The sequence below is a fragment of the Prinia subflava genome, chromosome 6 (genome assembly GCF_021018805.1).
Source record: "Prinia subflava isolate CZ2003 ecotype Zambia chromosome 6, Cam_Psub_1.2, whole genome shotgun sequence".
Lineage (NCBI taxonomy): Eukaryota > Metazoa > Chordata > Aves > Passeriformes > Cisticolidae > Prinia > Prinia subflava.
Genome location: NC_086252.1, coordinates 37007287 through 37032880, shown reverse-complemented (window position 1 = coordinate 37032880; position 25594 = coordinate 37007287). Strand labels below are relative to the sequence as shown.

The 25594-nt window shown below is 47.6% G+C and overlaps 3 protein-coding genes across 6 annotated transcripts in view; 1 reads left to right on the top strand and 2 right to left on the bottom strand.

Annotated features, from left to right (window-relative positions):
- MBD5 (methyl-CpG binding domain protein 5) overlaps nt 1-10104 on the bottom strand; it is a 112782-nt gene extending 102678 nt beyond the window's left edge. For all 3 annotated transcript variants that reach the window (XM_063401024.1, XM_063401025.1, XM_063401026.1), the window contains exon 1: nt 9712-10104. The gene's annotated coding sequence lies outside the window, so the exon portion shown is untranslated. The remainder of the gene's footprint in view (nt 1-9711) is intronic.
- A 205-nt stretch (nt 10105-10309) lies between these two features.
- Nucleotides 10310-21803, top strand: ORC4 (origin recognition complex subunit 4). 2 transcript variants are annotated; one of them, XM_063401022.1, is made up of 14 exons: nt 10310-10576; nt 11775-11846; nt 12626-12702; nt 14101-14191; nt 15475-15550; nt 15852-15937; nt 16575-16623; nt 17108-17259; nt 18487-18660; nt 19000-19086; nt 20181-20289; nt 20629-20724; nt 20804-20871; nt 20989-21803. In XM_063401022.1, the coding sequence occupies exons 1-14, from the start codon at nt 10508-10510 to the stop codon at nt 21175-21177; spliced, it is 1395 nt and encodes a 464-aa protein (XP_063257092.1). In that variant the 5' UTR covers nt 10310-10507; the 3' UTR covers nt 21178-21803. The 2 variants fall into 2 exon arrangements, with proteins under 2 accessions (XP_063257092.1, XP_063257093.1); XM_063401023.1 differs by having other exon boundaries at nt 10332-10396.
- The window catches only part of ACVR2A (activin A receptor type 2A), a 52169-nt gene continuing 48378 nt past the window's right edge, over nt 21804-25594 (bottom strand). The window contains exon 11 of the mRNA XM_063401021.1: nt 21804-25008. Within this exon, the coding sequence (XP_063257091.1) occupies nt 24814-25008 (195 nt within the window). The 3' untranslated portion in view covers nt 21804-24813. The remainder of the gene's footprint in view (nt 25009-25594) is intronic.

Below are 25594 nucleotides of genomic sequence, written 5' to 3'. Positions count from 1 at the left end.
TGAATATATAAGTTCAGAAATATTTATTCCAAAAAAGAAGATGCAAGAAATTTAAAGACTAATTTTCATGTTTGTTCTAATTGTAAAATAGGTTTCCTTTTTTTTGGTGGAATAAGTTCCTAAGCCTTAAAACTCTACAGATAAGAGTTAAAATAAAGAAGTTCAATTCTCTACCAGAATGCATTTGCTCAAGTGTAAAGCTAACAAATGCTAAAATTTTTGGCAACACGTCTGCATTTCTGAATCATTAGGTAGTCTAACTATTTTTTGATTTTGCTTGCATGACGTCGGATTAGAATAATCCATATAAATCAGTGGTTTTCCCTGCCTAGGAATCCTGTGTTTGATGGCAAAAGGAGGCCCAAAAATGAGGGAGGTTCAGCAGAGCTGCCTTGGATGTGCAGCACTGGATTAGGATTGTTTACTCAGGGGACAGCAAGGAGAATAAAGTCAAAGTAAACACAACACAGGCAAGGCATGCCCAGCATTCCAGGCACCCTTTCCAGAGCGGGATGCTTTCCTAGGGAAAACAGGAGGGCAGAGCAGAACCGAGCCCGAGCCATGGACTGAACAGCCTGGAAAATCCCTCCTGGAAACCCAAACCTCCAGGCCAAGGTCCTACAAGGTGTTAAAGCACTTCTGGTGCACTGACACAGGCCCAGCCAGGCCCGCTCAGCAGGGCTGCAGCAACTCCCAGCTCCTCCAAGTTGAGGCAGCAGCAGTGGCAATATTATGGAATTATTTATACACTAGCAGGCCTGTTTACTTCCCTTTTCAAATCATTCTGAGGCTGCTGGATGCAAAGGCTGTGATTAGGCAGCACTTTCTGCTTGATACTGTGTGAAAATATTCTTGATACTTGTGGCTTCAGCAGGCTGCCAGGTGGGTTCTCCCATCAAGAGCCACCAGCTCCCATTCCCATCACATGGTGGATCCCAGGGCTGGAGCCCCTCTGGAGCTGGGCTGGGAGAGCTGGGAATGTTCCCCTGGAGAAGGGAAGGCTCCAGGGAGAGCTCAGAGCCCCTGTCAGGGCCTGAAGGGGCTCCAGGAGAGCTGCAGAGGGGCTGGGGACAAGGGCTGGAGGGACAGGACACAGGGAATGGCTCCCAGTGCCAGAGGGCAGGGCTGGGTGGGAGATTGGGAAGGGATTCCTGGCTGGGCTGGGATTCCCAGAGCAGCTGTGGCTGCCCCTGGATCCCTGGCAGTGTCCAGGGTCAGGTTAGATGAGACTTCAAGCAACTCTAGATAGTGGCAGGTGTCCCTGCCCATGGAATGGGGTGGGATGGATGAGTTTAAGCTCCCTTCCAACCCAAACCACTCCATGGTTCCCTGACCTGCTCCCCTCCGTGATGGCAAACAATTCACAGCCACAGGCCCCTGCTCCCCAGATCCCCTCCTTTTCCTCCTGACCAGCTCTGCAGCAGCCCTCCAGCTCTGCCCCCATACCTTCCGTCCCTGCTGCCACCCACATCCCCTCCCCTGCTCCTGTCCCCAAGCTCTGCCTCTTCCTAACGTCCCCTTCCTTCCTGCAGGCCTCTCCAGCAGCTTCAGTTCCAGCCCTGCCCCGGGACACCCCCAAACCGCAGAGAGGCACCAGGGCTTATCCACCGGCTGCACCTTGCAGCTCTGAGCAACTCCCTCTCCCCAAAGCTTCACCAGCCTGTGCACAAAAATCAGAATATTGTGCCCTGCTGGATGCATTCCCTGCAGCTGGATGGGTTTTTTGCGGGGTGACAAACTGGCTGCCCCAAAACCACGCGGTTGAGCAGCAGACGATTCCCAGAGCCACGCAGAGTTAGTAACTCGTCAGGAATGTCTATTGGGGCACAATAAAGTAGGTGAGTAAAGCAAGAGTAAACACCAGGAGAGCACATCCAAACTGAGGATGGAATAATTATGGATTACACTGGACAGGATTAATGCAGAGATTTAAAAAAAGCAGTAATTATTGGCGAATTTTTGATGAATATCCAGGTTCATAGAACCTAATCCTAAACCTGCCTGTGAAGAACTCTGGAGCACGAGACAATCAACTCCCAACACTGCAACATGAAATAAAAACCTCTATGAAGAGTTTTCTTTCAAGACAACAGCTGGAGATGCCTTAAAACATCCTCAATTTAAGGTTCACCGTCAGCAATAGTTCAGTTTACATTCACCACCATTGTACTGAACATTTTCCTATATTACAAATGTTTGACTACTGTCTATCAAAACACAAACTAAAAAGCATTGCATTTTTTCTGTAACTGTATAGAAATAGTCCAGAGTCACATATACCATCAATAAATTCCACACAAAGTATTATAATTATTCACAATAATTAGCAAAAGCTGAATAGTAACAGTTTTTTACTGGTGTTTTTGAATGCAGTAACATTAAAAATGAGAATAATACACTTCCAACTGTTCATCTATGGGATAAGTGTCTCGGGCTGTTGTATCAAATCCATATCATCAAAAAACAAACCTGAATAAAGTTAAACTCAGTCTTATTTAGCATAGATCAATACTTGGAAAAAGTTGATCAATTATTTTTGATTTTTTTTTTCTTTGAAAATGAAGAAAAATGTAACAACAGGCTCTCCAAAGTTTACCTATTCATCCTCTGACAAAGCAACAGTTATTATTCTGATAATTATTATTTAAGAAAAATGATGCTGCTCTTAACATGGAAATACTTTTACTGGCATGGATATTCCCAAAATAAAAATGAAAATCTAAAATATTGTCTGGATTTTCTGTTTACTTTCAAGTTCCTGGGACATGCTCCTAAATTCCACCTCCCCATGTGTGTGCAGATCCTTAGAAGGACTCTTCCACCAAAGGACTTGAGTTACAAAGATGGTTGAGAACTGATTTATAACTGTGATGTTTTTAGGGAAAGCAGCACGGGGAAAAGGCCAGGAATCCCCAGAATTCCGGGAAGAAAGCTCCAGGTGGAACGTGACCCCCCAGGAATCCACAGAGCAGCTGCCCAACTTTGGGGGGAGCATGACTTTGTCACAGGTTTTGTTCCCCAAGATCTTTGTGAAGTTACAACTCATGAAAAATTCAGATTTAGGGCTTGATCCAGCACCTAAGAAGTTGATAAATATTTTAGCGGTGAAAACAGAACAGACATTATTATTCTGTATTTTTTTTCCTTGAAGATTTCATATCTACATTTTTACTAGTAGAGTCTCAAGAGTAGAAACACTAGATAGATATTTCCAAAAATTAAAATCACCCACACTACAGTTTTTAATACCCAGCTTAATGCCTGAATTAACATATTTATCAACGAAAAGTGGGATACAAGAGCTACAAGATGTCCTGAGAGTAACACAACTTCCAGCAAAGCCCCAGCAGCGCTCGAGCCAGGGCACCCTGCACAGATGGACAAGTCATTTTTAGAAATGAATCACGCTGCAAATGATTGGACTAATTTTAAAACAGAGGTGAGGAACCAATAGCCTCCAGCCCAGATATGGTTTGCTTCAGCTGGCCCACAGACACGGCCCTGCTTTATGACTTAATAACACCCAGGCAACCTCAAGGGGAACCACGTGTGTTTTAAAAGGCTCCAACAACTCACAGATTTTTAAGGACACGGTCTTTAAACTCAAACATCATTCCCAAGTTTTGAGTATTACATGAAGTTTTTGCGTTTAGTTTTTGGTTCGTTTTGCTGTCCATTCTTGCTACCCTGAGCAGGTGGGACTTCACAGCCCTCAGCATTTAAATTATCTTTAAATAATTTAAAGATAAAGATAAAAAGCAGGGAAAAGCCAACAGTGCTTCGAGTTTGGACAACACAAGAGTTGAAGGATTTGGATACCTGCTCTGATATTTAGCCCTGACTTAGGACAAACCTTCCACTGCAAACCTTGAAGAGACACAGCCCCAAAGACAGATCCCAGTCTTTCCCAGACTTTCCAAGCACTTGTGAACCTGAAAGGAAGCAGTGAAAGGAATTTCTGGAGGGAATCACAGGCCACTGCTCGGCTTTGATCCTTTCTGCAGCTCCCTGATCTTGCTGATACTGAGGCAAGAGGAGGTTCAGCCCTAACTGAGGTTCAAACTGAGGTAAAAAACCCTTCCATGGGATTCCAGCCTCCCAGCAATTCCCCTGGGACAAAATGCAGGAGGAAAAGCAGTTTTAAACAGCATCTTTACAAACCAAACCTTTCCTAAATGGGGAAAATTTGTATTTTCTGCGGAAAATGACTGTATGTTTTCAAAGCGAGCTACTCCTCGAGAAAGAAGGGCTGAGCCTTCCAGAAACAAATCAAAAAGCAGAAAACTTTACAGGATTTGCCATACAGGAACAACAGGACAACACCACATTGCATCACCAACACATCCACCTCTGAAATCTGATCCAAGCCTCTTCCCCATAAAGATTACGAGGGAACAACGCATCCCTCTCCTGCCCCCAAGCCCCTAAAAGACAAAAGGAAGTTCTGTTCTAAAAAAACCAGCTCACTACAGATTCCTGACTACTTTGTTTCTTGAATCAATGATCTCACTTGTTCACTTTTGCAGTGTTTTCTTCCAAAAATAGCAGATACTAAAAAAATTATTCTTGTCTAGAGTTTTGATGAGAGGATCCAGCACATTTTTTTTTGTGCTTCGCTTCTACACACGGCAAAAATAAATAAAATTTATCTCCTTAAATTGACAGCGTGCTTATATAAAAAAAATCAAATAGATGCATAAAGCTTCATTGCATCAGTCTTAAAAGTAAAAAAATTAAATTAAATTAAATAGATTAGGGACAAACGCAGCCAAAAATATAAGACTTATTATTTTCAATGTTTATTATGTTCAGGGTTTCAATGTTCAATGCTACAGCTTCAGTCTTACCAAAACACATGAAATTTGTACTCATTGTGGTGGGCCTGGTCACTTACATAAATATAAATATATATAAAAATATACATGAGGTAGACAGGTAAAAGCTTAAAGGAGGAAGACAACCCCAAACGTTTCACGTATTTTTATCAAGTCTTTCATTTGTCACAACAGATAATCCTAAATAACATGTTGGACGTGATCTACCAGAGCTTAAAAATCAAGTCTAAAATTGGCCAAGCCAAATTGAATTTCCATGTTTTTCAACCACTAGGCAGCACGAATGGAAAATTCTGATTATCTGTATTTCTGATATGTAGACCCAGGTTCTAAGTGGCCAAATTCTCTCCTAACTTGGGCTGTGTTTGTTTCCTTTGGCAGTGGGGTACAAGGCAACATTATCTCGTTTTTCCCTTGATCCCAACGTTGGGAATATCACCATTTGATCCAGCAGGATTTGTTGTGCAAACAATTGACAACTGTTCTGCTTCCCTCACTTCGGAATTTTCCTGAGAGAGGCCACGCTACTGATGCTGAAAAGGAAGGGCCCTCATATTTCAGATGCTATTTACATTTCAGATTACTCACACACCAAAATAATTCTGCATTTAATGCCACTGAAAATGTAGACTAAGCAAAAATTATGACAGTATATGTATTTTTTTATCCCAAGCTTCAATTTTACCTCATAGCAGAGTAATGAATTAATATATTGTTTCTGTAGGTTTTAGTTATCAGATACTGTGGCAGGATAAGAATTTTGAAAATATTGCTCTCTTACTTTAAAACATTTTCTGTAAAATAAAAATATATAAAATAAACAGCACATTGAATTTAACCAGAGTAATAAATGAAAGAATAAAGGTTTGCTTAGAAACATAAAAAAAGAATTTTCAAGCATTTTACTATTTCATTTTTAAGCATATTTAAAGCTCCTGAAACAGAATATTTTAGGGGAAAAAAAAAAAAAAAGAAAGCTCAAACAAACAAGAAATGTATTTTGGGCAGCTCCAGCCTGAAGAGCCACCAACTGAAGCCAGTGCAGGATTTGTTCCTTAGTCATTCCCAAGGGAAGGATGGGAGGCAATGGAGATTTTAGGGCTGGGAGCACCTGTCAGGCTGCAGATAAACCCAGATGAGCACCTCATTTCACAGAGCTCTATGAATAGCCATGGCAGGCTCTCAGTGATTGCTCTGGGCCACAAACAACAGCCTGGAGCTGGGGCACTCACAGTGCAGATCCTGGGAGCCACAGGGCCTGAGAGCACCACGGAAAAGTTCAATTTGCCTGGTTTTACTACTGCTTGTGGATGCTCATTTATATATTTATAGGTGTGTGTATTTGTGTGTGCAGCTAAACTCATTTGCATGTGTACTCATACACTTCTTAACAGTGTAGTCCAAGTGATTTTGACAAATTTTACCTTGGCTTAAAAATAGTACCAGGTCTGAACTCCTTTCTAGACGATTCATCAAGAAAATAGGAATTGCTGTAATAAAGAACTTGGAATTCAAGGGAGGGAAGGAGTCAGCACTTCTCAATTTCTTAACTTCTGCTTTTTGTTTTATTCCCTCTTCGTTTAGCTCCAGATACACAGAGAGAAATTAAAGCATCCTGAAATCTATTTCCAATGCTCTTCCAAAATCTCATCCCAAATCCCAGCCTTGGTTCCTGGGCAGGCCCATTTGAAACTGATTGAGCAGTATTATTCCACCTAATAGTTCCAAAAATAAACACAAAGAAAAGCCAATGAGAGCCTGTGGTTTCCAACGTTCAAGTAACTCTTTAAAAGAATAAGCAGGTCCTTAATGACATAAGAGCATTAAAAAGGAAATAAATGTATCCTGTATCTTTTTATTTTTGAAATCAATGGTAATTCTGACTTCCATTGGGACAGAACAAGAACCAACACAGGGACAACCAAACAAAACTAAACCCTCAGATAACCCAACAAGCCTGAAAGAACAAACAGAATCCCCCACTTTCCTAAAGTTTGGACAGGATTTTTGCAAAGGAAGCTCAGCCACTTCCAAAATTCCCTGGCCATGAAGAGATGAGACTGAAGTGCTTTGTGCACGTGGCCTCTTAAGCCCACAGAATGACCCTGGGACATCAGTGGGGCTCCAGATGGGCACAGGGGCCTCCCACCCGGCCTGCTGATCCACAAACTAATGGTGGGATAACAGACTGTATTCCAGCCACTCATCTTCCACAGACAAGGAATAACCACCAGGAACAGTAGGGAAAAATTAAATCCACGGACAAAGCAAACTTAAAAACCCAGCAGAAACCCAAGGCGTTCCATCTTGGAGAGGACTGTGCCTGATGCCAGCATCTCCAGCGCTTTTTAACAAGGAGGAACACTCGTTAAAAAGAACCAAAGGGCTGCAAGTTGTACAAGAAAAGTTCAACTCTTGAAGGGATTGCATCATAAAGATTCTCCTCAAACATCCGCCTCCCTAATCCAAATAGAGACCAACTCATTTGTCCACAAAGGAAGGAGGGTACGGCAGCAAACTCCACGGAAACATTGTTAAAGTCAGGCCTAAACAGCATCTTTATGTTCAGCACAGCCATGGAAGGTCCCTGCTATTTCCAAACTATCTGTCCTTACAGCCCAGGAAGCCACTGACCCAGAATACAGCAAAATAATTATTAATTCTGTCCCCAAAGATAAGCAACTGGAAAATCCGCACAAAGTTTTCCTAAAAGCAATTAGCACCTGTAAATATCTTGACAATAGCACCAAAAAAGAGCTTAAGAACCCCAGTAAAAGGAAACTGTGCCTTTTAGTTACAGCTGTTGATAATTCACAACATTTCCTAGAATGTTTCCTAGGTTGAAACAGTCAATTCCTCCAGTTCTTGGAAGGCTGTGACAGCAGCCAGAAGCCCCAAATTAGCCTGAGACCCCTTTGTGCTAAGCCTGCAGAAATGCAGGAATTGCCACCCGGAATCCCAGTTCCACCAGAGCTTCCTTCAGAGGGCCCTTCCCACCCCAACCCCAAAGCTCAGCTCTCCCTCCAGCACAGACCTGCTGCAGGACTGCAGGCCTAGGGAAATGAAGCTTTATCAGAAATTTTATCTCTACCACTTAAAGTAAGAGAAAGCCCTGAATTCTTCTGCCCTGCTTCAGAATGCTGCTCAATTTTACTGTGCAACCATATCAAACCAACCCAGAGCTCCTTCAAAGACCGAAACACAAGGAGATGGTTAAATCCCTGTAATAATTAATGTATCACATCACTGTAGGCCAGGGAAGTTGGGGGCAGAGCTGCAGCTCTGGGAATGTAATCCTGCAGCCACTACAGGCTTCCATGTGCAGAGGGAAGCAGATCAATGGGATCTCAGGTTGAGAAAAGCAGCACTGTCATGAAATAAAATAATGAAATGATGTCCTATACTCTTGGTCAGGCTTTTGCTGTCCAACTCCTACCTGTAGTAAACTAAAAGGAGAGTCACATGTTTACATCATGGCTGTTTATACACAGATCTGCTGATTTTGGGGATTACCACTGCTGAGGTTTTTTTCCCCACATGTTTAAACCCAAAGTTATTACAAGCAAAAAGAAAACTAACAGCAAACTATTAGAAAGAACCGCAGTTGTGGCTGCTACCTCTAATTCTCCATCACAACATTGTCAAGTATCAATCCAGCTCTGGTTTTCTCCTACTCCTTCCACGCCATCAAATTAAGGATCTCGCAAACTCTTCCCAGCCTGATCCCAAAATTGCTGCTTCACACCAAACACGCGTGTACAAATTAGAAATGGGAGGCAGCCCAGCGTGCCAGGAGAGCTCTTGCTCATGGGCATCCCTCAGCATGAGGCAGGGATGACACACACACTCTGCTGACCAGCATTTCACCAGGATGCCCCTCTGGAACACACACTCATGGCCTACTCCATGGTTCTGCACTCAGCGCTTAATAAACCAAGAATAATAAGCCCAAAATAAACCAAAGCACTCCAACCGCCTTTTGGAAATTACAGAGGACATAATTAAGCTCCAGAAATAAGCGCAGACAACAGCAATTTCAATATAAACATCCTACTTGTGGAGGGGACTCTCTCATTTCAACTTGGTGTTAATGCCCCAACTCTTACTTCTGGATCCTTGCAAACATCTAGAAGGCTTCTCCCAACATTTCCTCGAGTCCAGAATTTAGTTTGACATTTAAAGCCATTACATTTTAACCTATTTCAGACCTTTTAACACGTAACTTTCCCTTGAACCAGCAGAAAACACGGTCAGGTCAGTCCAGCAGCAGCACCTGACCAACACTGCGAGCGGGGATGGAGACACTTGGCCTTCCCAGCAGAAAGCCATGGAAAAACACATCCCGACATATAGATTTGAACAACCCATTGACCAAATATAGCCGGGCACCACCGATAACCAGGGGCTGCCACCGACCACATCCCAATCCTGCAAACACCAAGTCCAGCTCCTGGACTGTCTCATCCCTGGAAGTTCAGCTCGGGAAAGGGTCTTTGTACAAGTGGTCTTTGTACCTTCCCCACCGTAGGGGTTTAATAACTCAGACAATAAGTCAAACAACGGCCTGGAACCTGGGGGGCAACGCCGGGGCTCCCTGTTATCCCAGGAAAACAACACTTTCGGGACTCGGCCGGGGCTCAGCACCCACCGCACCGGCCCGAACTTTGCCCGGCGCCCCCGCCACCGTCACCCCCCTCCCCTCCCGCTCCGGAGGGGCCCAGAGGAGCATCCCCGGAGCATCCCCCGACAACAAAGCTGGGGCGGGGGGCGCCGGGAAGGGGCCCGAAGTGACAGGCGGTGCCCCCCCGGGGTAAACACGGGGTAAACACGGGGTAAACAAACAGCCCCCCCGCCCCGCCGCTCCCCCCGCACTCACCTCAGGGCCCCCGGGCGCAGGGAGGAAGGCGGAGACGCACACAAAGGGTAATAAAGGGGGAGGAGGAGGAGGGAGCGGCGCTCCGCGGGGCCGCCCCCGAGGGACGGCGGGGGGGTCTCGGTGTGTTTGGGGGGGATGTGGAAGAAACTCCCCGGCGGGGCTGCGGGGGGGCAGCGACTCGGGGCCCCCCGCCCCCGCCTCGGCGCGGCGCTGCTTCGTGTCCCTTCAGCGGCGCGAACAACCGGCCGTCCCGCCGCCGCCCCCCCCCGCGCTCCTCCTCATCGCCGCCGCCGCTGTCGGGAAGGAGGAGGAGGAGGAGGAGAAGGAGGAGGAGGAGGAGGAGGAAGAGGAGGGGAGGCAGCAGCGGCGGCCGCCACCGCGCATGCGCCCCGGGGGAGCTCGGGAGGCCGCGGGGAGGAAGGGGGGGGAAACGGGGGGGGGGACGACGACTTCCCACAGCGCCGCGCGCGCCGCTCCCGGAAACGGATCCGGGACAGGGAGGAAGGAAGAGGATGAGGGGGAGGAAAAGGGGGGGAAATGGACGGGGAGGAAGTGACGGGACCGGAGGGGAGGGAAGGGAAGGGCGGGGAGGGGAGCGGGGAGCGCGCGGTGACGTGAGGGGGCGGCGCGCGCGGGGGCCGGTGGGAGCGCGCGGGCGCGCGCGCGCGGCGGGCCCCGCCCTCAGGTGAGGGAGGAGAGGCGGGAAAGCGCCGTGAGGGCAGCGCGGGCAGGTGAGGGCGGCGGGGGAGACCCAGCGTGCCGCCTCCGCCGGGCGGGACCCGCCGAGCAGCGGAAGATGCGCCCTTCCCCCCGCCCGTCATCTGCTCGGGCTCCGGCGTCTCTGAGGGAGCTGCGGATGCAGCCTGTAAGGAGGGTAATGGGCGCGGGGGGTTCGGTTTCTGAGGGGATGAGTGGCTGCCGGGGAGGGGTCTCGGGTGCTGGGCGGTCTCCGATGGGCTCCGCTGCCGTGAGGGGGTGAGGCGAGGCTGAGGGGAGCGTGCGAGCTGCGGTGGCCGCCCTCAGGTGATGGAGAAGAGGCAGGAAAATAACGTGAGGGGAGGCGGGGGGCCGGACGGGTGAGGCAGAGAACACCCCCAGGACCCTCCGCATTTCTCATGGGCCCTCTCACGACCCTCCCAAATCCCGCCCTCAGTGTCCCCCCAGCCCCTCACGGACCCTCCCAAGCTCTTTGGCGCTCCTCCTTTCTCTCATCAGTGTCGTCACACACTCTCCCAACCCCGAAAAATCAACCCCCTCAGACCCCCACCTTCCCCATTCCCACAGCCCTTCCCCAGCTCCCTCATGGGTACTCCCCCGGCCCCTGTTCCTTTCCAGAGCATTCCCAGAGCCTCCTGTCCCTCCTAAATTCCCTCCCTCAGGACCACCCCAAACCCTTCTCATCTGGTCGGGACCATCCCTAAGTCCCCCTCAAGATCTGTAATTCCCCCCAAAATTCCTCTCAGAGCCTCTCTCAGATCCCCCTAATTCCCTCAGGCCCTTTGAATCCCCCTCAGAGCCACTCAAACTTCTCAATCCCATCATGATCCCCCCCAATCCCTTCAAGTTCTCCTCCAAACCCCCTCTGGCTGTACCCACATCTCCTCAAGAGACCCCCCAATCCCCTTAGGACCCCTTGAGAGCCATTTTAGCCAGAGAGATGCTGTGGTTATTGTTATAAACGGCACTGTGTAAACAGGGATGGCCAGGTATTCCTGTAATTAATGTTAATTGTTGTGTCTTAATGTGTTCCCGTGTGCTTGTAGCTTGTTCCAGCTGCAAAAACATCAGGATGTGATTTTAAACTCTTTAAAGCATCCTAAAGCAAATTCTGTTTAGGAGATATGTGTAAACATGGGGTTAATGGTATCAGAAATAAGTTTAAAATGCTTTCAAGTGTTTTGGCTCTTTTTCACTAGGAAGATGAACTGCTGCATCTTTATTAGTTCAGAACAGGTGTTCATTACAGTCTTTGAAGATGACCAACATCTAAAGTACAATTTCTGACTAGTACTGTTTGGAAAGCAATTCTATTTAATAAAACATTTTTCTCCTCTCCTTCAAAGGCGAAACCTTCTGCAATGAGCAAGCGGAAGCTGAAGGAGAGCAGTGAGGAAAGTGCTGAGTGCATTTCCCAGGTCAGTAACATCTTTATTCATTACTTTGTTTTCAAGTTGTGGAACTTTTCCACCCTCTGCCATTCATGTCATGGCATTTTTTTTTCCTAGACCAGTTACAAGGACTTGTTCAGATACTGGATACAAATTCAGGGCTGTAAATGGCTTTTGTATCTCTGTTTCTTTCAGCTTCTCACCTGTTGCTTGCTTCAACTGTTACAGTAATAATGTAGTAAAAAACTTAAAGAATGTGCTTTTTGCAAGTGTTTGTGGCAAAAGATTTGCATAAATCGATCTTTATCCATTTACGCTTTTTTGTCTTCCAGTTTGGTGAATCAGAACCCAGGTGACTTTTGTAGCAGCAGGACAGCAGCTGCCAAATTGGTTTTTAGTTTGTTTGGGCTTTTTAAACCTTTATTCTCCTGTTTCCCCAAAGTTGTTGGTTAAAAACTGCAATGCATCTTGCAAGGAATTGCCCCTGGCTCAGTGATTTCTTATCTTTTTATCTCTTCTGATTGCTTTTTCCTCCTTTATATAATGTTTGTACATAATATTCTGTATTGTATATAATATATAATATATATAATATATAATATAATATAATATTCTGCCTCCTGGAACTTAATTCTTACTTTCAAGACCCCTCTCTCATTGATGACAGCAAAGGTTTATGTATTACAGAATATTAGTGACCCCAAAAGTGCCTGATTTACTATTATTTTATTGCTGTAGTTACATTATTGGTAAATTCTGGTGTTTGAAGCCCCAAACATTTTTCCTGTGCTGTGTTACCTCCGTAGGTGCAAAAAATCCTGCGTGAAAGATTCTGTCACTGCGGTGCTGCTGGAAAACTGTTTGGGATGAAGCAGCAGTACAGGTGAGTGAGCAGCTCCAGGGCTCAGAGATTTCTGATTTAACTGCACTGGTAACAGAATCTGCTGAGGTCAGAATTTGCTGCTTCTCTGTTTTACTGAATGATACAGGTTCAAATTACTTCCAGCCAGTGCTTCTAAAATTGTATTTGCACCAGGTTCTAAGAGTTTTTATACAGCTGTTCCCTTTGGGTTCTGTCAGGCTCTGAGTTTTGGATTTCTTGTCCTTGATTTGCACCTCTCATTCAAGAAGCACTTTTCTTTTTGAGACTGAAAGATTCTTTCAGTGAATGTTCTAAGATTCCATGTAATGGCCTGGCAAAGCAAGAAGTTCAGTTCTCTTGCTGTAATACTTTATTTTTACTTCAGATTTTCTCCTGTTTGTTGGTGAACTGTGTTAAAAGTAAATCTTAAAATTTCTGTGCCAACATCATCTGTGTTGAAGTAGAGACCCACATTTAAACCTCCTCCTGGAGCCATACAGGTGTGGAATTCAGGGTTAGGAGGAAGGAACTTACTGGGACAATAACACTGTCCCACTATTGATCATTTCACAGATGCAGGCCAAATTCTGCAGATAACAAATACGTATTTAAGGAACTTGTTTCAAACAATTAATTTTTCCAAGACTGACTTTGTGTAAGTGGAATCACCTGATGTGAGCACTGCAAGAGGGACAGAACCATTGTACTGTCAATGCAGAGCTCACACAGGCGTTTATTGCTGTTGTGAGGAAATGTATTTATTTCTATTACATCAATAACAGAACGAGCCTCCCCTGTTTATACTGGAACTCTGAAAAGCAGTTTACAGGCTGTGTTGTACTCAGTGTGCCCCTGGTGATGAATGACCCTGGTGGGAAAACCCAGCGAGCTGCCAGCTCTGCCTTCTCCCTCCCGAGCTGTGCCAGGGCTCTCAGACAGTGAGCAAACCCCCTGTGAGGGCTGCAGCTGTTCAACGAGCACTGTCACCCCTGCAGAGGCAATAGCAGGGTGGCAGTATTGATTATTCCAAGCACATTATTGATGGGTGAGTGTTGGGAATTGCTTGCTGTAGGCCCTTGGAGAGAGGTTTGAGGTGATGAGTCCATCTGCAGGAGATTCAGAGGGTAGCACAGAAAACAATCTGTTCCTTAAAGGAAGAAATCATTATTGAAGTCTGTCCTTTCACGGCAGAGAATGGCAGAACTGTATGAATTAGTGATGCTCTCAACTTGTGCATGTTTTAATATTTTAAAGTATTTTAAGAGCTCTGATCACTGAGCCCTTTGTGCTTTATTGTATCACATTTTGTGTTGGCTCTCAGAGCAAGCCCAAGTGGATCGAGTTTTATTTGAATCTTCCCTGTTTTTGGGGATCGTTGTCGGCTTTGGGGCTTTCAGCCTCTCTCTGTTCCCTCCACAGCCACCTGCTGGAGCTGCTGAAGAGAACCACGGTGCACGGGGAGAGCAACTCCGCCCTCATCATCGGCCCCCGGGGCTCCGGGAAAACCGCGGTACGGGCGGCTCCTGGAGCTGTGTGTGCTCCAGCACGGCCTCACTGACACCCTGAGCACTGCAGTTCATCTGCAGCTCTGCTGCTTTGACAGACAGAACCACTCACGGTGTGCACACAGAGTCACAGCACCCCAGGACTCCTGTGGGCGAGTTCTGTTCAGGGACAGCGGGGAGAAGTCTGTTCCCAGCACTTGTCTTTGCAATTAAAACTGTTGTGATTACTCTTTAATTAACCTGGGCTTGGGCCGATGAAAAGGCCTCCAAAAGCTCTGACAGAAGTGCTGTGAGGGGTGGGTTTCTCACACTGTGTGTGTGCAGGGAATGGTCAGGAATGTTGTTACCTGCCATGGAGCACATTATTGCTTGGTGGTTATGGTTTATAACTGCAGGGTTTGTATTTTAAGGGAATTCCCCTTGGCTGAGGCACATGAGGTAATGACCTCTAGCTGAAGTGTTTAATACTTTGACATTATTCAAACACTCAAGTCTTTAATGCTCACATTGAATGATGTGATGAAAATCTGTGGTCCTTTCAGACAGAATATAAGTTAGCAAATTACCTATGCAGAATAAGTTATTTTCTTTTTAGATACCAAGTGAAAGATGCCGGAGTAAAGAAAATCATGTGTGTGTATTTATATAGTTGTACTTGAATATAAGTGGAAGCTATAAATCGTCCTCTGAAGAAGCCAAAGCAAACAGTAGCTTTTTAATTTTTAAATGTAACATTTCTACTACTTATAGATATTTTAATACAAGTTCCTTTTGGCTTTTATTAGTAACAAGTTCTTGATGAACAGCAAAACTGGAAGTTTTATAAGCAGCAGTTGGTGCAATCATGTGCAGGTTTAATTGTGTCTTCCAGAACAAAAGAATAGGCAGAGTTTCTTTTAAGATTTAAAGAAGGGAATTTCTTTCCACAGCACCCAAAGAAGCCATGAAGCTGAATATGGCACCAACTCAGAGCCAAATTCTCTCACATCTCAAATTAATAAGGCTTATTGATAAAGGCAAAAGCCCCAGATATTACCCAAAAAATAAGTGACTGAAATACCAGAGTTATTTTCCTTTCCCTCCCAGTTCAGCAGAATGAACAAATGTAATTGCCACAGCCATGCTGGTGAATGCAAAGTTGTCATTTCAGTATTTTAGTCTGGAAATTACTCAAACACATTCCGTAATGAAACCTCACACAGTTTCCTATCCTATAATATCTGTAACACTTTTCTTGCTGTTAAAAAATTAATCTTCTCACAGAAATTCCGTATTTTTTCTTTCCTAGTTATTAAATCATGTCTTAAAAGAACTCAGGGAAATGAACCAAGTGAGAGAAAACCTCCTGGAGGTCCATCTGAATGGCAAGTAAAACATCATTGATCAGGGTTCTGTTCTGTTCAGTTCTGTATTTTGTATGTACTGAACAAAATGCTGCTTTCAGCAAATGTTTGTCTGTGAGCTCCAAAGTGCCTCTCTGTATTTCTTTATATGGAGGGAACTTTGCTCTCAGTGACAGAATTAACTGCTCAGGTACAGAAAACTCCAGTAATGTTTAAAAAGGCAAAGCTTTATCGGGCTGGGAAGAGGAGAAGCTGCTGCTGCAGTTTCTAGTGGGAGTGAAGGAGAGCTGCCAGTTCCTCCTGAGGAATCCTTGTGTTTCAGGGCTTCTGCAGACAAATGACAAAGTGGCCCTGAAGGAGATCACCAGGCAGCTGCAGCTGGAGAATGTGGTTGGGGACAAGGTTTTTGTGAGTAAAAAAACTCTTTTCTCTCAGCCCTCACAGGGCCCTGGTGGGATGGAGCCTGCTGGAGTTGCAGTTCCCACAAGGGCTGAGCTTCCCTTTGCTCACTGCTGCACCCTTTCTGTTTTTAACAACACAGCAACTTGTGCCTCACAGGAGGGAAAGGGAACTCTCTCCTCACAGGCCCCTTAATGAAACAAACTTGAGTATTCCAAAGAAACTTTGTGCAGAGAGGTGGGGAAATTCGGAAAAGTTGTTTTTAACATTTCAAACCAAAGAATTAGCAAGTTAACCAGCCAAAAAGCAGGATCTATAATTTCCAGTTTCCATGTGTGTGGCTGGAAAATGAGGATGCAACAGCTATTTCAGGAAGGATTGAGCTGCTTGGGAATTTAGCTGATTGCAGGCATTGTCCTGATCACTAATTTTGCCTGTCTGAGGCAGTTTGGGGATTTCAGACTGGAAAAAAGGGGATGAATGTAGAGTCATCCATCATTTTCCTTGTCCTGAGTTTATATATCATGGAGTACCACTGGACATTTTTGAAAGCATGGGTTTGGAAATGGCCTCCATTGCATGTCTGAATTTACAATTCTGAGAATGACACTGCAAATCTATTCTGAAACTTATTCTCTCTCTCTAGGGCAGTTTTGCTGAAAACCTTGCCTTCCTCCTTGAAGCTCTGAGAAGAGGTAAATAAAAACTCTGGGTCACTTGACTGAAAAGAGGAGTTTTTTCTTCTGCTGTACAGGTGCAATTCCTTCGTTCCCAGGAATGTGCCAGGGTTATAAAATAATATAAAACCAGTTAATATTGGTTACTATACTGAATTTCCTCTATATGCACCTGATGTCACTGTAAGGGCTTGCATGTGTGAGCTCAGCTGTGAAGGACAGCTTCTTTTATCCACTTTGGTGCTTTTAAAAAATAAGGATTTGAAAATAAAATTGGCCAAGTCTGTCTTCCTCATAGCCAGAAATGCTGCTTGGCAGAACACTACAAACCCTTCCCAGTTTCTCCATGTTTTTTCCTTTTTGTTGGATTACCTGTAGGAAAGGAGGGCTTGGTGAAAAGCTGAAAGAAAACCTGTGCATTTTTACCCCATAATGAAAGCAGGTTTCAGCAAGGGGAGTCTGGTGCTGAAGCTGCCCTGCTAACTCTCCAAATGTCCCTCAGGAAACCGAAGCAGCAGCTGCCCCATTCTGTTTGTGCTGGATGAATTTGATTTGTTTGTGCACCACAAGAACCAGACGCTGCTGTACAACCTCTTTGACATCTCGCAGTCTGCACAGACCCCCGTGACAGTCATTGGGCTCACCTGCAGGCAGGTAGGAAATGGCATTTCCTCATTCTTACCTGCCTTAAAGTGACTTTTGTCTCAGCTGGAATAACTTCTCCTTCCCTGGAACCTTAATTTCCTAAGAGACTTTCCTCCATTATCCATTTTCTAACTTTTGAATGGGGAAGGGGGATGTAAAAAAAAAAAGGAAACAACTTGTGCTGAGAGCAAATTGAAGATGCCCAAAGCCTTCAGTTTGACTGCTAAAGGAGCAAACCAACATTTCTGAGGACACAGTTCAGTGTTAGACTGTGGCTCACTCTTTGGAGGGCTCCTGGATCTCCTGGATTTGTAGCAACTGTTTAAATCTCTTTTTTTGAAGTAACGCTTCAGTACCTTTGCTAGAAACTGGGTTTAGGATCCCTGTTAAGTTTGCTGTGATTTTCCAGTGCCATGATCTTGAATTGTGGGCAGGTTGTTTGCAAATTGTGAAATAATTCCTGGGGAACACTCTGGAAACTTGATGGGACTGGCCCTGTTTTCACAATGAGCTGTGTTGTGCTGCAGATATTGGGTTGTGACAGGGAGAAGAACTCAAATCTCTTACCAAAGCCTGGGTTTGGCTGGGATGAGGTGATACCCAGCTGGGTAAATCTGAAGTTAATAGAAAAGTGAATTGTTGATTTAACAAATTACACTCTTCCTTTTGCATCATCACTGTGCTGAGCCTGGCGTGCTCCTCAGCCATTATTTGGAACCCTTTTTGCCCTGTTCTGATGTCACCAAGGAGGTGTCCCCGGAGCTGGCAGCTGCTGTTTCTGAGGGGTTTTTTCCCTGTTAAGCATTTTTGGGGTTTTTAAGCCGTGTTCTCTCAGGCTGACAAGAAGCACGTGGCCTGTGAGCCCCACTGTGACCACACAGCTCGTCCAGAGCCCTGCCAGGCTGCAGGGTTTGGTTCAGCCTGAAGGAGCTGAAATATTTCCATAATCTAGGGAGAAATTCTGCTGGGTTTCCTAGCAACAAATGATCCTGTGTGATGTGGAGCATCACGTGGGCTGGGCTGCTTGGTGGCATTGCAAGGCACATCAATTAAAATAATCAGCAAAGGGCTTGTTAGAACATTTAACTTATGTTACAGCATTTTGAGCCTGAGAATTCAATAATTCTTTCTTTTTTCAGCACACTTTGCTTCAGTGATTTGTCTGTGCTGTAGTAAAGAAAACACCAAATTCATCTGCTTTTTTAATTACTGTTTTTCCTTATTTTTTTCATCAAGGATATCCTGGAGCTCTTGGAGAAGAGAGTAAAGTCCAGGTTCTCCCACAGACAGATATATTTGATGAATTCCTTCGATTTTAAAGAATACATTCAGATATTTAAGAAGCAGCTTTCTCTTCCTGCTGAATTTCCCGATGAGTCTTTCGCACAAAAATGGAATAATAATGTTCAGGTATTTAAAGCATTTTATACTTGATTTTAGGAAAAATTCTAAAGTGAGAGCAGTGTAAAGCTGGTTTACTTTATCCACATACCCTTTACCAGTAAAAGTAAGTAAGATTGGCATTTCCTTTCACTGGCTGAGTGGGATACGGAATAAATTCAATTATTATGGAGAATTTTGTTTCTCGAAGTTTGGAGGTAAAATTGTCTCAGGAAAGGCCAGAAAGCTGAGGCTGGACATGAGAATTGTATTGTCAAGTGTAAGGTGAGCTGTTCAAACGAATTATGGTGCTGTTCCTTTTCCAGGTGGGTATGAGGTGTTGAAACATGCCTGTGTTGTTCGTTGCAGCGTCTCTCGGAGGACAGGGCCGTGCAGGCCGTGCTGCAGGGCCTGTTCCAGCACACCAAGGAGCTGCGCGCGCTGCACTCGCTGCTGGTGGGTATCTGTGTGTGTGACACCCCTGCCTCACAGCTCCCGTGGTTTGCAGGGCATTCAGCTGAGCTCTGCCCCAAAAACCTTTCCCTGACCCCTGCCAGGGCAGCTCCCTGCAGGGCTGTGACACTTCCCCTGGGAGAATGGGCTGCTCAGTGCAATGGGGCTCAGCTCTCGCTGTCTCAGTTTCTCCAGGCCTTTCCACTTAGGAAACAAAGCTGTAGGTGCCACCCTTGGAAAGTGCTTTATCCTTTCTGAGATTCTTTTTGGTTCCTGGTGAATCCTGAAACCTGCTCATCTTGAACCTACTTGAACTTCCTCCCATCACCACACACGAGCTGCAGCTCTCTTGGAGGGGCTTCTTTAAATTCTGCTTTTGAAAACGGCTCATATGCGTGCATTGCCACTTTTACAGAGGATAAATAACGCTTATTTAACCACCCTGAAGTATCCCTGTGCTTGTCAGAGATCCAGGGGAGAGCAGGGAAGGGCTCTGGGGTGGCTTTGCAGTTCCTAAAGGGGCTCCAGGAGAGCTGCAGAGGGACTGGGGACAAGGCAGGGAGGGACAGGACACAGGGAATGGCTCCCAGTGCCAGAGGGCAGGGCTGGGTGGGAGATTGGGAAGGGATTCCTGGCTGGGCTGGAATTCCCAGAGCAGCTGTGGCTGCCCCTGGATCCCTGGCAGTGCCCAAGGCCAGGCTGGACAGGGCTTGGAGCAGCCTGGGACAGTGGAAGGTGTCCGTGGGTACAAAAGCAGGTGCAGAACAGCTGGCAGCCATTCATTGCCATGGATATGAAGAGGGTCATGAGGATTTATCTCCTGAACTCGGGAGGCTTTGAAGTGTTAAGCCTGGAACGCTTTGCTGGCCAGATGCAGTGCAGGTGCCAGCCCTGTGCCAGGTGTCAGGGCGAGGCTGCCCTGTGTGCTTGGGCTGTGCCCGCGGCAGTGCAGCAGTGCCCCGGGTGCTGTGGCCGTGCTGAGCCGTGTCCCCGCGGTGTCCCCACTGTGTTGTCCCTGCTGAGCTGTGTCCCTGCGGTGTCCCCACTGTGTTGTCCCTGCTGAGCTGTGTCCCCGCGGTGTCCCCGCGGTGTTGCAGATGCTGGCGCTCAGCGCGGTGACCGTGCACCACCCCCTGCTGACGGCTGCGGACCTGCAGGAGGCGGGCCGGCAGCGCAGCGCCGACTCCAGGGCTAACATCGTGCACGGTAAGGCCCCGCTCCTCCCCGCCCGCAGCGCCCCTGGGGAATGAGCCCGGGGCTCTGCTCTGAGCTCACACAGCTACAACAGGGCCAACTGGGCTACTGCCCTTCCTGCTTTTGGGTGGGAACAGCCCATTCCTGAACACCTCTGCTTCACATACACAGCAAACAAATGTTCTCTTATCAGTGCTCTCCAATTCTGGAATTTCTGTACATAATAGAGATGCAGAACACCAATGGGTGAGCCCCAGAGCATTAAAAATAAAGGGACAAACAGAGAGGGTGAGTGCCTGTGTTTGTGATGTGCTCAAGGGAAACATTTGGGATTTTTGTCCTTCCCTGCAGGCTTGTCTGTGCTGGAAATCTGCCTCATCATAGCCATGAAACACCTGAACGAGGTCTACGATGGAGAACCCTTCAACTTCCAGATGGTTTACAATGGTGAGAGCAGTGCCTGAGCTTCACAGACCCACACCACCCACTCCTTCTAACCCCTTCTGTTCTGCTCCCACTGCTGCAGAATTCCAGAAGTTCATCCAGAGGAAGGCACATTCCATGTACAACTTTGAGAAGCCAGTTGTCATGAAGGTGAGCCCAGAACGCGTTTTTCTTGCTTTGTACAGTACTGAGGTTTTATTTGCAGAGCGCAGCCCTGGAGGGCAGCGGTGCTTGGTGCAGGGTGATTCCCCCCTTCCCTCCGTGCAGGCCTTCGAGCACCTGCTGCAGCTGGAGCTGGTGCAGCCGCTGGAGCGGCCGTCGGTGCGGGCGCAGCGCGAGTTCCTGCTGCTGCGGCTGCTGCTGGACAGCCGGCAGATCATGGACGCGCTGCAGCTCTACCCCAACTGCCCCACGGATGTCAAGCAGTGGGCGGCCTCCTCCCTCAGCTGGCTGTGAGCCCACGGCCTCCTCCCTCAGCTGGCTGTGACCCTACTGGCTGTGACCCTGTGGCCTCCTCCCCGAGCTGGCTGTGACCCTGCAGAGGGAATGGCCCCTCGGGGAAGGTGCCCAGGTCAGTGCAGCTTTGGGAGCAGCCTGCTTTGCTGCTGCAGTTGGGTTTTCTGGGCAGAAAGGTGCTGCTGTTCTTCCAGCAGCCTCACGGTCTGGGTGCTGCAGCTCAGCCCAGTGCCAGCTCCTGCCCTCACACAGCTCCTATCTGGAGAAATTCAGGCTCTGGCCCTGCTCCCTGTGCCTTGATCCTGCTCTGGATCCTGCTCTGGATCCGGCTCAAGCCACGCTGCTCTCCTGGCTCCCTCCTGCAGCCCCAGCAGGGCAAAGCTCACTCTGCATTGCTCCAGCTCAAAGCTGACTGGACAGGGAAACTTTACTAAATTAAATCTTTAATTACAACTGAATTTACTTCATTAAATGTTTACTCAGACAGGCTGCACGGGCTGTTCTGTGCCACAGGCACAAGGTAACATCTTTCCATACCCAATTTTTTGTAGCAAAACTCCAGAGTTTGGCTCAAGAGCTGCTGTAGGCCCAGCCCATAAATTTAAAATAAAGTTTTCAAAGAAGCATTTGCAAGTCAGAGTAGTCACATTTTTTATTTTCCCGCTGGGGAAGAGAGGGCAGAGTATACATTTGTATTTGTACAATATTTAACAATCACTTTATTGAGGGCGAGGGGGGTTGGTTGGTTTTTTTGGCACTTGCACAAAAGCAGCAAGTGCCCTTTGACAGTAGTACAACAACCTGTGCCCAAAACACTGACAAATACAAAGAGGAAAGTGAAAGGAATCGCTCACCAAACGCGAGAGGTAACGAGGAGAGATGGACTGAAAAAAACAAACCGGGGAGAAAGCAAAGCAGTCCTGCTGGTTGAGTATCTGAGGTAACAGATGTTCCATCAGGGATGCTACTGGAGCCTCACCCGGGCTGTGCTGCAGCTTCCTGCGCCCTGCACCAAGGGTTCTGATCAACAGAAAGGTCCTGAAAGGTTAAAACAGCTGGGAAGGAGGCGAGGGGTGACCTGACTGATTGTGTGGATGCTGATGGGAGCAGGACAGGGCTCAGCACGGTACAGTGAGGTTTGGGAGCTCCACCCCACTGGTTCCTGGGGATACCCAGGAGGGGCACCTCTGGTTAACCCCTCCAGCAGCTCTGAGGTGTGGGACAGGAACTGTCACCCTCACACACACACAAAAATCACCCGGTGAGGCCTGGCAGGGACACAGGGACTGCTCCAGCACTGCCACAGCCCTCCCTAGCACCGCTCCCGGGCCCTGCCCTCGGACCCTGCCCTCGCTGCTCCCTCATGAATGCTCTGAAGGAACCGGGAATTCCCCCAGGCCCGGGGCACAGCTGGAGCACAGCAGCTCTGAACAGGAATCCCCCCCAGGCCCGGGGCACAGCTGGGGCACAGCTGGAGCACAGCAGCTCGGGGGGATCATTCAGCCTTTCCTGAGGGACGCTACATGAGGCTGGTAAAGCCCAGGGAGCTGGGCTGGAACAGGAACGGAGCAGGGCTTTCCCAAAGGCTGGAGCAGCCCCGAGCCCGCAGCAGCTCCATGGGAAGGGTCACACAGGAGGGACTCGGGTCCATCCCATTCCCCACACACAGAGTGAAACCAGCCCGGGGCTCCCTTCTTGCCAGGAAGGGCCGAAAGCCCCGAGGGGTGTGGGGAGAAGGATGGGGTTGGGATTTGTTCAGAACTCCGGTCCTGTCCTGCTCTGTGTGAAGTTTAATCAAAAGTGGAGCAAAAACAGAAGCCAAAGGGAAGTGTCTGGCCAGGAGGACCCCACAAACTGCATTTCTCTCCTTTTCCAAGGGCCCTTGGAGCAGGATCCTGGGCACAGCCGCCACCAGCAGTGCCTCAGCCCCGTGTGCAACACCAGCCTTTCCTCCCTCCCTGCCCAGAGCTGCCTCTGCTTTACCCAGCTCATCCCCACTGCTCCGGGGATGGCTCCCAGAGCCGGTTCCAGCCCTCAGCAGCTCCCACCTGCTGCTCTCCAGGGTGTGGACACACGGACACAGGGACACACAGCACAGCACGGGCCCTGCTGCCTCTGCGCCCCAGGGGCTTACAGCATTTCCTGCCCTGGGAATTTGGTGTGAAGGATCCAATCAGTGCAGTGGGACAGGATTTGGGAGAAGCACTTTGGCACCCAGCTACCAGTGACTGTAATTCCAGCATAAGGCTTGGCACCCTGAACTCCAGTGCTGCAGCTGTGAAGCCATTTCCTCGTTTTTCCTCATTTTTTGTGAGTGTGCTCTGGCCATGGAAATTCCTTTCGTTACCTCGGAACGGTCGTGGCGTGTTGTGAGCAGAACTAGGTTATCCCTGAAATTTGTAACATTTAGGAGTGGGACCTGTGCCCAGAGCTCTGTGTGTGTCTCCAGGCTGGAGCTGCTGCTCTGGCACCGAGCTTGGAGTGGGGGGAAGCTGCAAACTCCCGGCAGAGGGTGAGGAACGGGGGCACAGAGCTTCCTGAGGTGATCCTGAAACAGAGACACAGCCCCCACTGCCTGGCGGGACGGGGAACGCGCGGCGACCTCGGCACAAACATAAATAGGAGAGAGACTCTTCTTCAAAAGAAAACAAGAATTCAGAGCTTTCCAGTGTCACAGCTCAGAGAAAATTAAAAAAAAAATAAAAATTCATGCTTAAGGTTTCAAATATTCCTCAGACACAGCAAACCTAAATAGTATTTAGTTAAATAAATGGATGAGATACTCTGGGAAATGGAGGGAAAAGCTTTCAACTAAAAGAGGAGGGAAAATTTTCTTTCAATAAACAGCACTTTTTCTTTTTTATACACAACAAGCGAGTACAAGAAAAGGCTAAAAACACGGCTCTAGGAATGGCCACTTCCTGGGGGCATGAAGCTTTCCCCTTCTTAAATAACACAGGGAATTGGGAATACATCATTTACAAAACACGGAGCGGTTTATTATTCCAATTAGTGTTGTCAATCATAATTTAGCGAGGTGGAACTGAGGTATACCTGGTTGAGGGAGGTTAAGTAATACTTGGAAGCCTCTTTGCTCTATCCCATTGATTACTCTTGTTTCTGTACACGGAACAGCAGCACACGGAACATTCACAAGCTGTGTCGTAGTCGCATTACAATAGTCATTTTATAAACAACAACAAATGCAATAAAAACAAGTTACCCTTTTTTTTTTTGTCGTTTTTAAATCTGAAATGAAATGTTTTTGATTTAAAAAAAATAACAGTAGTTCATTTAAAGGAATTAGTGTCTTCTGACAGGGATTAAGAAACCAGATGTCAGTGTTTAAAATGCTCATTAGCCCGTTCGGGTCCGGATTCTTCATCGTAAGTTCCTTATCAGCACGTGAGGGGTTCTCGGTCACGTCCTTCAGGTGTAAGCAGGGAATGCAGAAAGTCTCATGGATCCACGCTGGGGACGAGGAGGGGAAAACAAAGGACAAACACCTCTCGGTGACGTTCCAGAGACACTTACCATCCGTTCTGGCCACCCGGAACAGCGGCGGCGCCTGCAGTCCGTGCGCTGTAGCAGCTCCAGCGAAGAGTCCTGTGGTCACTTCCATGACCAGTGCAACTATCATAGACTGGATTCTTTGGGAGGAAAGTCAACGTTTGTCACCATTGTGACCACAGTCACGATGTCCTCTGTGGTTATAATGTTAGTGAGTTTTTGCATCTGGATGATCCTCTCCTCCACGCAGCCCGCCGACAGCCGCGCCTCGGCGTCGTGATCCCAGCACTCCTCGATGGTCTCGCACAGCATGGCCATGCCCTGGGGGAGCAGCAGGAGCCCGTCACACCCGGGGAACACAGGGAGCTGATTACTGACAGCCCTGCTAATTACTGACAGCCCTGCTAATTACAGACAGCCTCGCCCCAATGAGTGACAGCCACAGCCAGCACAGGTAACTGTGATAAAGGTGAGGAGCACGAAGGAGAGCATCAGGACCAGAAGGGTCCTGGGGACGGAAAATCCCTGCTGCAGGGTCAGTCTGGGGCCGCAGGCAGAGTCTGTTGGGACCTGCAGTCACAGCCTAGCCAGGTAAAACCCTGCAGAGCCTGCACACTGATCCCTGCAGTCACAGTCTGGCTGGGTAAAAGCTGCAGTCACAGCTGCACACTGATCCCTGCAGAGCCTGCACACCAATCCCTGCAGAGCCTGCACACCAATCCCTGCAGGTACACCCTGCACACCAATCCCTGCACACCAATCCCTGCAGGCACAGCTGCACACTGATCCCTGCAGTCACAGCCTGCACACCAATCCCTGCACACCAATCCCTGCACACCAATCCCTGCAGACCCTGCACACCAATCCCTGCACTCACACCCTGCACACCAATCCCTGCACACCAATC

What these genes read in the sequence shown, in the direction of transcription:
- ORC4 (XM_063401022.1), top strand. Translation starts at nt 10,508, where the DNA reads ATGCGCCCTTCCCCCCGCCCGTCATCTGCTCGGGCTCCGGCGTCTCTG. An exon ending in GCGCGCTGCACTCGCTGCTG is followed by an intron (nt 19,087 to 20,180) that starts GTGGGTATCTGT and finishes GCGGTGTTGCAG; the next exon opens with ATGCTGGCGCTCAGCGCGGT. An exon ending in CTTCCAGATGGTTTACAATG is followed by an intron (nt 20,725 to 20,803) that starts GTGAGAGCAGTG and finishes CCACTGCTGCAG; the next exon opens with AATTCCAGAAGTTCATCCAG.